Raw genomic sequence first — 14,757 nt, forward strand, 5'->3', positions numbered from 1 at the left:
TTGCAAATTTTTGAAATGGCTAGTCTCCAGATGTCATTTTCAATGTTCTTCTCGGACTATCTACTCAGAAGCGATTGCGCAACATCCCACAGTACAGCTCACTCACCTGCCAAGCCGCACAGACAAGCAAAGAAAAAAACCGGGTTAAAAAAAAAAGCGGGGAGTGACCAGGCTTGCAGTTCGAATGACACTTAGGCTGATACCATCACGGCCTAGTCACACCGATGTACAATTCATTCCAGGGCTTGTTTGCCCATCCCCGGGATTCCCGTTGTGGTTCCGGACCGGGTGATCCTTATTACCTTAACACCCAAGATAACCAGAGCCCCCATTTCTAAATTCTGACTCTCCCATTTGAAGACACCCAAGTGAGGCCTCATGACCCAAAGTCAGTTTATCTACCCACAATGATTCCTCGAATTCCCCAGCTGCTCCTATCCTATGTTCCGTCGTCGATTTTGCCATGGAAGGTTCAACAACCCCTTGCACCTCAGGCCCCAACATACCATGGAGGGTCATCTGTGGCTTTGACTGCCGCTTCTGTGATCCACCTGGGGTCCCGAGCATACTATATCCATTCCGATGGACAGGCAGGTCTCGTTTCAGCGCTAAATAAATGTCAGCGCGTGCTGACAGAGGTTGAAATATCTAGTGGGCGATTAATGTTTCTTCACATCATGGGCTTCAGCCCGCGAGCGTGCTTCGTTTTCCTGGAGGTCAAAGTGCGAGATGGATATCTTTGAATTACAAATACTGCACTGAGCCTAGAATAGCGGAAGGGGTGTGTTTCCAGCCTTTCTCAAGCACTTGAGGGTAATCCGGCAAGACTGTTGCCTAGGAACTGCTCTAAGGCCCGAATGGCTGTAGGTGGGTCCAGTCCCGCCAAGACTATCCACCCGAGCTTCTCCGCCGCGGAGCCATCTTGGCCCACCTGGGCAGGGACCAGGGTAGCTAAAGCACGCTAATTTTCCAATGTCTTAAAAGCAAGCCTCTCCCCACCAATAAACCTCCATCTTTCCCGATTCCGCGGCTTACCACAATTATTACCAGATTCCATGCATGCTCCATGGAGCTCTCCATAATCTACTACATTTTCCTCCTCCTGATTTTTATCTACTTCACTAAATATCACTTCCCACGCATGAACACCATCCAGATGCCCGACCCGGTCCCGGTCCTAGCCAGTGACCCTAATGACCAAGCCAAGGAACCCGACGAAGATGAATTCTACCACCACCCTGTGTGGTCCGAGTCGGAGCGGTGGTCCAACCCCGAGTTCACAGACGAGGGTCGTGCAAGATGGAGAGGGGAGCCATGGTATAAGAGCGAAACTAGCAGCACGGCCCACCGCTTTATAACTCGGAATGCGCAGAACTTCTGCTACCCATGGGGCTTTATCATCTATCGCGTGGTATACACAGCCGAGTCGGATAGATTATGGCCTCTTGCGATGGAAAGGCTTGCCTATTCGCTGAACTTGGCAATCAAGGATGGGAGTGCGGATCGGCAGGGCCGTCCTCAACAACTGGTTCAGACATCGCATAAGGACGTCATACTCTCTGATGCGGCTCGTTGGGATGGGGCTAGCATCGAGCAGGTCCGGGATCATTTTGCAGAGTATCTACGCAAGACTGATCAGGACGTTTACCCGAATGAGCAACGGTATGCTCTATGTTTTGTTATTGATGAGAAGGCTTTGAAATCCATCACTGCACCGGGGCATCGAGTTGGCTGGGTTGGGGCCGTTGATGGAAGATTTGACCCGGCGACCAAATACGAGTGGCCTGATTATCGTGGGTTCATGAGGGTGAAGGTTAGGTCTTTGTGGGAACTGTACCTGGATCTTGAGGGCAAGCATATGTGGGAGGTATGTCCGGCGCCACCAGAGGGGTGGATTCCTGTTTATGCTAGTGGGGAGAGAGTGGGACAAGACGAGAGTGGTGAAGTTGAGAGAGACTTTTCGCAGCAGCGGCCGGCGGGAGTGAGACCTGCACAGGGACGTGGAAGAGGCCTACCGAATTGAGAAGCAATGGCTCACCCAGGTGCCTTCAAATGTTTGTCTGACTTCGGCATACTACCTAGATATAATGGTTACTGTGCTACAGACGTACTTTATTGAATATTAGTGGCAATCCAGCTGACACTATCCGTCAACTGGTCCATATGGCTGGCTGGTTTGAACGATCAATTGGTTTTTCTCCACATGTGCAGCGTGTTCCGATCTACTGAACACCTAGGTAGATAGCGTCTTGAACAAGGGTAGCATTGTACATAACATTTGAACTAGCCACTGGAGCCAATTGCTGTGTGGCTGCACATGGACTTATAATCGAACCCTGCTTCGAAAATGGTCGGCGAATCAATGTGATTTATGGGCAGAATTTAGATCTGGCTTTGACATGCTGTCCTGATGTTGCCCGTTTAGGCCCTCTCAGGGGTCGATCTCCTTCAATGTTGTCGTGATATACTCTCGCTCGCGGTCGCGAATGAGCTTCCAAGGTTGTCTCGCTGTTCAAGCTGTAAAGCCAATTAGAGATCTCCATCCCCAGCAAGAACTTCATGTTACGCTTCCCCGTAACTCTTTCCACCTCGCGTTCTGCGTATCATCATGCTTCTAACCGCTGACGTATGGTATCAAGGAACAAAAATAAAAAAAATAAAAAATGATAGTAAAAAAATAAGTGCGAACAAGCTTCTCGAACGAATCCAAAGGGCAAGGTATCACTGGGAAATTCGTCACGCGTAAAAGGAGGCTGAGGCTGTTGGGAAAAACGGTCCCAAAGTCGGATGCGGATGCGCTGGAGGGGGAAAAATGATATCATATGGAGCCCCTCGTTGGGGATGGTGGGTCACAGAACCACGGAATCATCAGCGGAAATGGGAAAAAGGGGGTTAGGAACAACAGAAAGGAATTCGACGAGATTCTCAGCCATTGAGTCTTCGTCGGCGACCTCTTGTGCTCCCAATGGGACGTTGTGCAAGGACCTGGCGGAGGATAGGATCATCTTTGCTTTTATCAACGTGATGGACTCGAACATGTCTAAATAACCCTCAAAGTTAGCCAATTGATTCTGATTTTTCCAAGGTGTTCAAGGTGTTCAATTGAAGAATTGAGCCCCCTCTCTGATCATTTATATACCGTTGAAGATTATCCGGTCGAGGATACTTATGTTGTTGATCCGGACGGAAAGGACACACGTAGCCAGGCGAGTTATGCATAAGTCCATGTCGCATCATTTCATTTTTACGTTTAAATCCTTTCCCACCTACGCCGCGAGGACAGCCGTCTACGGGACAGAAATGTGGTCGATCTTGAGAATGCACATTGGCATGAGAGCTGTAGAAGCATTAGGAAGATTCTTGAAAAAAAAACACAATATGCGTCCACAGCTGTGAATTCAAGCAGCCATTGGAAGTTCACTCACTTGAGCTAGCCAATCAAGAATGATCTTCGACCGAGACGTCGCTTCACTCTTTCTAAGAGCGGCAAAATCACACGTTTGAGATTCATTGCTATCTTAGGTTATTGGGATTTGGATAAAACAATGACGGGGCATGGCACAAGCAAGTACGACTTGTGTTGGCCGTCAACATGCTTTGCAGACTCATGCAAACGCTTTCGACGGTCTGGACCGGGGACCAGCCTGAACGACCGAGGAGATCGAGGCAAATGATACCGTTGCTATAGATATGTGGGTGAATAGGGATAGGACGAGGAGTGTCCTGAGAATATCTGCTAGGTAGTAGCTAGGGTAGATAATCATACCTTAACAGATATCTAGAAACAGCCAGTAGATAAAAATTAGAAAGTATCACTTAGGAGCCATATAGGCGTTGATAAGAGTAGGTATAGGTGGCGCTGCTTACCACCTGAGAACAGTGCTCCGGTACGACGCCCTATGGAAGAAACATTGCTGCAATCTGACTACATTTATAATTCCAAGTTGTAGATCGAGGGCTTATATCGCGGAGCTGTTAGGTTTTCGAGCCGCTCTCCGTATGATTATCATGCTTCGCTGCGGGGCCTCTGTTGAGATATGTTGCTTGATAAAGGAGACTTAAATTCTAGAGACAGATCAAGTGGTAATCTAGTACCTTGTTTCGGGAGTATTCTGATCTATTAACTTCACCTAGATGAACTTTTCAATTAGGACCAGTATATAGGCTGCTTTCCCTTTTTTTTCTTTTTTTGTCTTTTCTCTTAGTATATAGTACCCCTTATATTGCATTTTCTCTCTTCTCATTGTTTGGATTTGTTGCTACTGTACCGTTCGATATATAAGTGAATAGACACCCCATAATACGTACAGTGCCGACCGCAATTGCCTTCCATATCATAGACAGAGAGCTACACTTAAGTACAAATATCTGCTGGCTAAGTTTATCTTTAGGAGATTTCTATTATACAATTAGGAGTTATTAGAGTAGCTCTCTTTTTGTGATAGGGCAGGTAGTTACGGTCAGCACTATACAGATCATTTCGAGAGAGATTAACAGCACATTATTTGTACATCTAAACTTGGCCAGTGAAGCTTGACTGTACTCAGGTCAATCAATTTCCATCCATTCATGTAGCCTGAGTAACACGAACGGTAGTTGTGCGATCTGGGGTGATTCTTACTTCAATCTCACCTCCTCTGCTATATGCTTACCCTTCTTACCCCTAATTGTGTAACCAGAAAGCGGTGACCGGTTGCTTCTCTATAAGGCTAGACTAGATGATTGGCTAGTGTGACCCTTCTATGTGTGGCTTAAACGTGGATAGTAGTTGGGTGGCTACTACTTGGGTAAGAAAGGGGTAAGTGCCGCTTTACCCCTATGTTATTAGGGGTAAGAAGGGGTAAGTATGTAATAGATGGGGTAAGAGAAGGGTGAGAGTGAGTAAGAGATAGGTAAGAGTAGGTGAGAATCATCTTGTTGTATGACCCTGTACTGACCCTTTTAGCTGAGCTAGAGTTAAATTATGATTAGGCTATATATTTCTCCCTGAAATATCTATAGATGATCTTATATATCTATACTTCGCTATAATTTGGGGTGTTATAGTATCTTAAAAGTAATTATATTTATCTCTAGCGATTAATATTTCTTAGTAAGGGATATTAGTAGGAATTATAGGAGCTATAACTCTAAATTATCTCCCTATATTTAAGTATAACTTTAATAATTATTTATCTCCTAGAGAAAGCATCATCGCCGCTCTAGGGTGATAGGGCTCTGGAGACTAATAGCCATGCGGATATATGTGGCTTAAGTACGGCTGAGCGGACAGGAAGCCCTGTTCTCCACACCCTATGGTCGTATGTACTAGTAACTTCTTTAATTCGTAATATATCGCGCTAATGAATCAATTATTTAATCGCTTGAACAGAGCGAAGCGGAGTGAGAGCATATTTTTCTTACAGTACTAAAATTTTGGGGGGGGTATATGGTGAAATCAGTTTTGCTTATCAGATCGTTTCTTATTGGAAGGGCTCTGATTGGCTGAGTTGATGCGATGTCAGGTGACTTATGCTAGTCACGTGACACATGATTTTTGCAAATATGACCGCTGAGTCATCCTGAGCATCATGTGACCGGTCCGGTCATGTGATCTGCTCTAAATAATGAGATAAAGCTGATTAAGTGATTTGAGGCAACTGGTCAGTCTTTAATATATGCTTAAATCCTGCATTTCCACCTACAAGGGGGGTCTGGGGGTCCCCCCCTGTATGGAAGATTGTAATTCCTTCTATTTGAAGCCCCCGAACTGCATCATATGCTTAAATTATGCAATTCCTTCTATATCGAAGCCCCCGAACTGCATCATATGCTTGATTTATGCAATTCCTTCTATATTGAAGCCCTCGAACTGCATTGTACGCTTAAATTATGCAATTCCTTCTATAATGAAGCCCCCGAACTGTATTGTACGCTTAAATTATGCAATTCCTTCTATATTGAATCCTTAAACTCTAGGATAATACCCCTGCCGTAGGCAGGGACTTGGGGGTCTGGGGGGAACCCCCAGGAAAAGAAGTTCATATATATATATATAGGATTTAATCGCTCCGTTCAAGCGGTTATCGGCAGGTTTATTCTAAAAAATAAACTAAGCCAACACCTGGTAGAATTAGACATAAGGAAGGAGCACTTGAGGAGAATATATTTTGACTCCTTGGTATAGCTATTGATACCTTTAGCCTACACCGTACGCTTTGAGATTTATTCAATCCTTATGTATCTTTATCAAGCTTCCTGACCATAACCCAAGGGAATGCTACAAAGGTATGTAGTAAGTATAACAGAGATTCTCTATCCTTTATAATCTCAACCGCAAGCATCGGCAAAGAAAAACCATCCAGAATTTTGGCAATCTCATCTCTTGTCGCCTTCCAGCGCTTCTAGCTATCAACATTAATCACCACACGAACCGTCGGGGCATCTTTAGAGGTTACTCCTTCCGCGACGGTAGCATCCAATACTGTGGATATCCTAAATTTCAACACTCTTCAGCAGAGTTCTGAACAAAAAGTCCCACTTGCCAAAGATATCATCATCTAGTTGAATAGGAGACGTGTCAGATGGTTTGAGTGCTTGGGGGTCATCCATCTCACCCGAAACATATCCAAAACTCTCTTCGTAGAGTAAAGTATAGTTCTCCTTCGTAGAGTAAAGTGTAGTTCTCGCGTACGACGGCTAAGTTTCCTCAATAATCTCCCGAGTTGCTGTGATGATTATCGTCGACACGGGGTTTGGGTCTGGGTTGAACGTGGACTGTTGGAAGTATAGCTCCATTGACGTCCCACGCACCCACTCACAGTGTGTTTGGATACTTTTGTTATAAATCCCAGCAAGAAGTGAGGAATTTATCGAGTGGTTGAGCGCGAAAAATCACTTCTTTGAATCAACAGCATAGTGAATAACACCAACAAACTTTTTGACGTAATAACAACAAGATAAGCACATTCAAATTGACATCAGAATGTAAGAATATGCTCAGAAACAAAATAAATGGCGCATTTACAAGGAAAAGCACATGTATGCAAGAGGACGCTGATCAGGGCCGATTGATCAAATCTGATAATCTGTCAAGCGGGGAAAGCAGCTGATCTTCTCAGCTGATCTTTTCATCCGAAAAACGCTAAGCCTTCAACCTTACTATAACTACAACCTTATTGAACAGGCTCGTACTAAGCACCTGTGATTTAGAAGTTCCAAACCACTCAATTTACCAAGAAAATATAGTTTTAGTTTAGCACTTGAGTATGGTAGCAATTTTTAGTATTAACATTTTGAGTATTTTTATAATATCACAAATGTCCAATTTTCCCGCACTAAGTACAACATATTATTCAGATCTCTCTATTTAGCTGCCTATAACTCGCAGCATAAGATCTTTAACGGCGAAAGTAAATAGAAGAGATTAGTTGAATTAAGTGATAACCAACTAACTAACTAGCGGTAACTATAAAAGGACCGGTAGTGCTGTCAGATAAGAGACCTATGGGGCTCACTTTTCACCTGAGCTGTGGGCCTGTGGCGCTTCTATGTACATGTAAATTTATACCCCATGTGTACTACGTGTTACATGTACTACGTTTTATAAGTGCAGCTCGTGTTACATGCGCAGCTCACGTTATATGCGCATCTCGTGTTTTATGCGCAGCTGAGAGGAAGGAACCAGGTGAGACGACGGGAACAGACTCTCAGTTACTCCGTAGATAAAGGTGAAGAAAGTATAGGGGGCGTGTTCTAAATATGTGTGAGGGTAAATTCGGGATGCTGGTGTTGAAGGCGACCCTTTTCTGCTGGCATAATTGCCCCTAATGACCTTTGGCCTTTGTAGAACCGTTGGAACGGTTGCGACTACGGAGTATGGAGTGCTGTAGTTGTGGAATCGGAGGTTGATGATCGCTGCGGTGGCAGTGGTTCGATCATCTGTTACATAGCACTCGAGAGCTGTAGGTCAGACCTGCAGGTTATACCCGTAAATTTGCAGCGCTACTGGCTGTGTTACACCACTAGTAGGTGTTGTGTAACCTGAACGAAAGTATCGGCTCGGACCCTGAGCTCGCTGCTATTTCAAAGTGGGGATTATGAGTCTATTATGTATGTGTTGTATATTATCCCTGTTCGATCAATTGGTTTGATTGGGACCGAGAAGTTTGCGAGATCTATTCTCTTCAACCGTGAAGTATTGAATATTATCTTCAATTGGATACGCATATTGTGTATCTGGTTTCTGACACCACTCCTTATTGTGTTCAATGAATCTGTTATTGGCAGGTTTGTATAGGAGGCGAGGGGCCCGGAGAAGTTGTTTTCATAGACATCTGGATGGAAAGAAGTATAAAGTCTGCCTGCATTTCTTCCAGTCCATATGTATTAGCAAGACGCAAAATTGACATTGAATATTTCATTTTGAGCTTTTCCCCCCCGAAATCCAACCCGGTTCCTTTGCGCTCCACCCCAACCACCCTTCAAGATGGGCTTGTTTCAAGTTGGTTTCCTAATCAAACAGAGCCAAGTATCTGATAAAGAGCTAGCATCCAGGGTGAGCAGAGCCATAGAAAGAGAGAATGAGATTAGACGGCCAGGGAAGAAGATCGCAGTAATATCAAACGAAGAATGGGCTGTAATGGTGAAACGATCAAACCAGGGACCCGAACTGGTCCGTCTGTTCAAGGAAGACTGCCGAGTTCGCAATGAGGCAATTGCCTGGCAATTGTTTGAATTTTTCAAAGATTGCTATAAACTTTCTGAGGAAGAGAGTGTGAAGGCACGTGAGCTATCGGTACTGGGACGAATGTCGAAAAACCTTAGCAAGGATCTCATCTGTTACTGCTTTTAAGAGGATAGAGAATATTTGACAACTGGACAAGGTATCGACGTTTTCAGTTAGCCTGAAACTATTATCCGAAATGAGTTCGGTTTGGAGGTGGACTCCCAAGACTTTTACGCTATAACAGAAGCGTGGTATAAGAAGGTATGATTTCTTCATTCTTACAACATAAAACTTAGTGGAATTGACTAATCATCTCTATTAAGAAAAACCTGTCTGATATCGGTCGTGATCTGCTGAAGGCTGATCTTGAGGAAGTCAGCCAGCTTCAAGGCGTCCACACTATCTTGGCAGATGTTCCCGGCTTTTCAGATGGGTCTAACGCCGATAAGATTCTCGAGAGTATATCGTCTGCGTCTGGAAAGGCATACCATACCATCTTCGAGAAGCTTATGGTGGCGTGGAAAGATTTTGACCAGGATGGCAAGGAGTTTGACCAAGAGGGGTACAACAACGTGTACTCTCAAGAGCAAAAGAAATTCCTTACCTATTTTCACCAAAACCTGTCTGAATCTGGTCTCCCAACTCAAACCATTGCCGCTTTGAAAGAGACTCTAGATGAAGACAAGACCAAACTCTGTCGAGCCATGTGGGAAGATAAGGAATGGTCAGATGGGAAAGAGAATCTCGAGCTCGAGAAAGAAATTCTTACAGTGCTGGTGAATGACGCGAAAGTGTTACGAGCAATTACCAGAACAATCTTGATTGCTTGGACAGAATGCAACGTGGTGGTTGATTTGTCCAGAAAGAATTTGGACGATTATCGCAGCGCCAGTACTGCAATCGAACCCCAATATAACCGCCAAAAGGCTTATGAGGAGCACGGAGATGTCCTCAGGATTCCTCAGTCTGGAGAAGACTTTGAGTTATTCAGAGCTAATTTTGATCCTCTCCCTGCCGGCTTTGACCCCCGAGACCCCAGAAATCCCAGAAACCTTAGATTCAATTGATATGGGATGTGGAATGTCCTTGTGATGGGTTTATGTTGGTAATTTGAGGGGCTGTAGCCTCTAAATTACAGTATCGTGAGTACAGGCCCGTTCAACACAGCGCTGTACGGTAAGATTGGAGGAATGCTTGGCATTCTTGCGGCAGATTGGAAGAGCTCATCTCTTAGCCTTCTTTCGTCTTCCACTACTAGTAATCATTATGTTAGAGAACGGCATGTGGTGCGTTCTCTTCCTCGGTTTTAGTGCTATGTTCTTATGTTCTTATGTTCTTATTATATTGGTTATTGGTGTTTATTGTTGATATTGATGCCCAATTTGAGCTTTAAACCCTTAAATACTTGAGGAATCCCATACTTATTGCAGGATTCTAAGCTAAAGATAACTAGTAGAGATTCCTCTACTATATAAGTTTTTCCGTATTAGCAGCGACCAAAGGGATAGGGCGATTCTTACGTGCTCTCACTCTTCTTCTCACCCTCTCTGTCACGCACTTACCCTTCTCGCCCCCAGTCGCGCGACGGTGAGATGGGTCTCGCACATTTCTCACCTAGAGTTTTGTGCGTTCTTATTATTTTTGCTATAAGTCCTGCTCAAAGAAAACTTCCAGTACATACGACCATAGGGTGTGGAGAACAGGGCTTCCCGTCCGCTCAGCCGTACTTAAGCCACACGCCGGTCAGTTAGTAGTATGGTGGGTGACCACATGCGAATCCTTGTTGTATGTTTTTGTTTTTGTTTTTTCCATTAAATTCTTAATGGCATAGAAGCCAAGGGCCTCTCGTTAATTATTCAATCCATTGCTGAATCTCGGGGGAGATAAAACACATGGAAGCTATGGTTTTCTTTAACATTTGAAACAGCAAATAATAACACCCAGCCGACAAGGGCTATGTCTTCGAATGTGTCGTGTGAGACTACTCGGGATAGAATTGCCCCAGAGAGCTATTTGGGGGTGATTGACGTGCAGTATGAAGTTCTAGACCTTAGCGGAGTAGAACATGGCAATGGTTGCCGAGTGGCTTCAAGGATCGTGGCTTGAAATGGCGCGACGAATCGGGTGTGTTCCAAGGTCTTGCTAAAATTGACGATATAATCATGGAAGGTTACACAGAACTGATGGTTGAGGCTGCCTGAGAATTTCCTTGGCCCTGTAGTAGGTCCACCCCGCCGTCCAGACTCCACGGGTAGGATGGCCCGTGGGAAGTGGCAATTTTTTCAGGACTCGCACCTTCCATTATCTAGTATGCTCCCCAGACGCAACTTAGACAACGCGATACAAATTGCGATTTTGAAATCTGTCAAAATTTCCCACAAAAATTTAAACCCCCATTGGCGTCTTCTCAAACATCTGATTTGCATTCATCAGTGGACCGTGCTAGGCGCGAAGAGTAAGCATCGGCAAAACTAACCGGCACGATACTGAAATCTAGTTCAGGTTCTGTTTGGTTCTTCACACCCCCACAATCGGTACCTCCGTGCGGGCCGTACCTCACTTGACCCTCGGTCGTTTGCTCTTCCTGAAGAAAAAGCCCCGCAGATGACAGGGGTCAGAACTAAGCTACTGGCGCCACTTCTGCTCTCACCACATGGGTTCAAATATTGACAAAACACATTCGAGCTTATGCAAGCCGTGAACTACTCACACGGTGTCGTCGGTCCCTGTACCTGACATATGACCCCTGGACTAAGGCCAAAGTACGTGCATACCGCAAGTTTGTTTGCGACTAATAGCTGCTTTGCGCATACGTACTCTGATGGGTCCAGTGTACCCTCTTGGCAAATTTACCATCCGGGTTATTTTAACTGGGTGATTATGGCACTATGCCATTGTCATTGGTTGTCTTCTCCAGTTTACGAGACATTAGAACCTTTGATAAATTTCTGAGTTCGGTTTTTTCGTCCCGATGTTATTTGATGAGCTCATCAAATATCGTCCCCTCAGTTAAGGTTGCCCTTTCAAACCGGTTATCGAGGAATCATCTACACGGTGTCGCCGAATGACAGCTTTGTGGCTGGATGTGACGAGCTGAGGATGAGGCTGGGCGTGTGAATCCTTCCAAGTTTTCTTGAAGAGGTCAGAATTCGTTGACAATGAACGAAAGGGCTGTTGGACACTTTAGCCGATCCAAGAACATTGAAGCGACGCGACACTTGAAGAAGACAGATATTCAAAATCTAGTAGGAACCTATATAAAGCTCCATCTCTTCATTCCAGGTTCTATTATCATCACCACTAAAGCAAACACTCAAGCAACCCGATCTATCTTCAATATCTTTCCTATAACTTCATCTGAGCTCAAGCAAAAATCACCACAATGGCGGCTCCTTCTCCTTCTCAATATGCCGGCCTAGCCGCGACCTGGACTTTGCAAACAGGAATTGCTCCCTCAACTGAGAGCATCTTTCTGCCACAGGCCGGAGCAAACACGGAATCTGTCTTCGAGCCTGACCACCGGGCCAAGGTTGACCAGAATGATTACAAGGATGGCGGAAAGTATCGCTGTGAGTATCATGACACAACTATGAAAATCAATCAAGTGAAAGCTAACATTCTACCAATAGCCATTGTCAAGCTGGAAATTGCCTATGAGGGTACTGGAGCTGAGATGTCTTCCATCGGTACTGGCTGGCTCATCCGCCCAGATGTCCTCGTGACCGCTGGACACTGTGTTTTCGACCACGCTGGAAACGACGGTCAAGGATGGGGTCGACTCAAGATCATGCAGTGCCACATTGGATACAATGGTCGCGACTCTTTGAAAGACCCGTCAGTGCAGACTCGATTTGCGAAGAGAGTCGTGACCACTGGTGAATGGATCGACAGCCGAGACAATCGTCATCGCGACGTTGCCTTTGTGCAGCTTGAGCAACCATTCACAGGCAACCTGCGAATCTTTTCATTTGCACCAACTCCGATGAAGGGAGTCGAGATGCTTGGTGTTGTTGGATATCCAGGCGATATGCACACCGTGGATAACGATGGGATTGATGAGATTGGAGCTCATATGTATGAGTTGTTCCAGGACATCAAATATAACTTGGAAGATGCTCCCCTGAAGATGCTGCAATACAAATTATCTACCTTTGGTGGTAAGTTAGTTCCTGACTTGAGATGCTACGTATCATTCGAAAAACATGGCTAATTGAACAAACTTGCTGGGCATATTTAGGCCAGTCTGGATCTCCCGTTCTCCGCAAGAAGAACCCTCAAGTTTCTATCGCAGCCCACTGCTACGGCGGAGCTGAAAAGAACTCTGCTAGTCCCATCGGAGGTAAGTATGGAAATGACTACAACTACTACCTCTCAGCGTTGAACAACTCCTTCCCAACCGTCACATCTGTTGCTGGTGTCAACTTTGTCAAGCCCAATGCCCTGTCTACAGCTCCCGCAGCTCCCGGAGCTCTTGCAGTCCCCGCAGTCCCCACTCCAGGCTTGATGATTGAAGGAGAGGAGGGCTTTTTCGATGCTTTCAAGTCTATCGTTGGTGTTGTTGCTCGAGTAGGGAAAGTCGCTCTCCCAATCGCCTCTCCTCTGCTTGGACCTCTTGGTGGGCCCCTCTCCGCTATTGCTGGTTCTGCCCTGTCGGCTGTTGCCAATGCCACTGGTGCTGAGTCTACTACCATAAGCATCCCACAAGCAACCCAAGGAGCCACGGAGCGTGCTGTTCTCGCCGAGGCGACTTTGCAGTCTGTTCTCAGAATCCACGACCCGGAGCTGACAGAGAGACTGCTCGGCGACATGGAAGTTACTTACTCCGAGCTGGCTCCGCATATCACCCACATTGCCCCCAAGATGGTTCCTATGTTGAAAGATTCTGCATTGAGAATTGCCGTTACCCAGGACTTCATGAGAAAGAGCGACAATATGAAGCTTAGCGCTCGCAAGCCTGAGAGCATTGGAAATGACACCGAGTCGGCATTCACCGGTGACATGATTCAAACTCCATTTGTGGAGGGGCTATTGCAGGCAACTAGACCTGTCGAAGGCGAGGAAGGCTTCTTCACCGGATTTGGATCTTTCCTTGGCAAGGCTGTGAAGACGGCCGCACCCTTTGCTATGAAGGGTGCCAAAATCGGATTGCAGCTTCTGAACAACGCATTGGCACCATCTGGACAAGAAAGTGTATCCTACACCCAGCCCGAAGACCGAGACGATCAGATCGCTGCCACATTGCTCACCAGGCGGGCTGTCATGGCCGAGGCTGCTCTTCGCGCCGTCATGAAGCTTGACAAGAAGGACCTTGAGCGCGCCTCTAGCTCCCAGACGGAGTCATTCTTTGGCCCCGAAGGGTTCTTCGATGGTATCAAGTCTATGGTCCAGGTCATTGGTAGTGCTGTGTCCAAGGCCGCCCCGAAGGTTATCAGCACTCTATTACCCATTGCGGCAGATGCCTTGGGCAAGAAGATTGCCGGTCCGGGTTCGAGAAACGATGCTCTCTCACCAGCACAGCCGGCCATGAGAACCCGTCGATCATTTGCTAATATTAATGCTGCTTACAATCCCGGCTCCGCTTTGGAGGTGAGTGCCACTGAAAATCTTGCCCCTGCCATTTCCACCGCTGTTGCAAATGGTGGAAATGAATTCAAAGCGCCGAACCTGGATGCTCCCATGACAATTCACAATCCTGATTTCTACGAGAGACTCCGATCTCATGTAAGAGGTCGATCTTGTAGAAATTTGACAAACAATTGCTAACATACCTTTATTTAGGCCAGCGCTTGAAGCCTTTGACTAGGCTGTGAGACTCTATGGGTCTCGTCCACTCGTTTGATCAATATTTCCATTTGTCATGTTTTTAAATATTACTTCGTGTGTTCAGACTTTTTATCTTGATCTTTCTTGCTGCAATTTGATGGTGCTTGGTTACTGATATCAATATTCGAAATAAATTAAATAAAAACCTCGAGTTCGACTTGGAAAGACCTCTCATATCATTAATCAGGCCATTATAGTCAGGGAGCATGGATTTGAGCGTCTTGAAA

General features: G+C 45.7%; 3 protein-coding genes across 3 annotated transcripts; all 3 read left to right on the top strand.

Annotated features, from left to right (window-relative positions):
- Positions 1-1,066: 1,066 nt before the first annotated feature.
- N7466_006434 (uncharacterized protein) lies at positions 1,067-2,023 on the top strand (the record flags this gene model as incomplete). The annotated part of the gene is made up of 1 exon (XM_057165831.1): positions 1,067-2,023. The coding sequence occupies one exon, from the start codon at positions 1,067-1,069 to the stop codon at positions 2,021-2,023; it is 957 nt and encodes a 318-aa protein (XP_057021430.1).
- Positions 2,024-8,903: 6,880 nt separating this feature from the next.
- N7466_006435 (uncharacterized protein) lies at positions 8,904-9,774 on the top strand (the record flags this gene model as incomplete). The annotated part of the gene is made up of 2 exons (XM_057165832.1): positions 8,904-8,912; positions 9,031-9,774. The coding sequence occupies 2 exons, from the start codon at positions 8,904-8,906 to the stop codon at positions 9,772-9,774; spliced, it is 753 nt and encodes a 250-aa protein (XP_057021431.1).
- Positions 9,775-12,089: 2,315 nt separating this feature from the next.
- On the top strand, positions 12,090-14,497 carry N7466_006436 (trypsin-like serine peptidase; the record flags this gene model as incomplete). Its single annotated transcript, XM_057165833.1, has 4 exons — positions 12,090-12,276; positions 12,337-12,864; positions 12,945-14,428; positions 14,486-14,497. 4 exons carry the CDS (start codon positions 12,090-12,092, stop codon positions 14,495-14,497), a joined length of 2,211 nt encoding a protein of 736 aa, XP_057021432.1.
- Positions 14,498-14,757: the final 260 nt, after the last annotated feature.

This window comes from Penicillium verhagenii (genome assembly GCF_028828195.1).
Source record: "Penicillium verhagenii strain IBT 33310 chromosome Unknown utg000006l_segment0_segment0, whole genome shotgun sequence".
Lineage (NCBI taxonomy): Eukaryota > Fungi > Ascomycota > Eurotiomycetes > Eurotiales > Aspergillaceae > Penicillium > Penicillium verhagenii.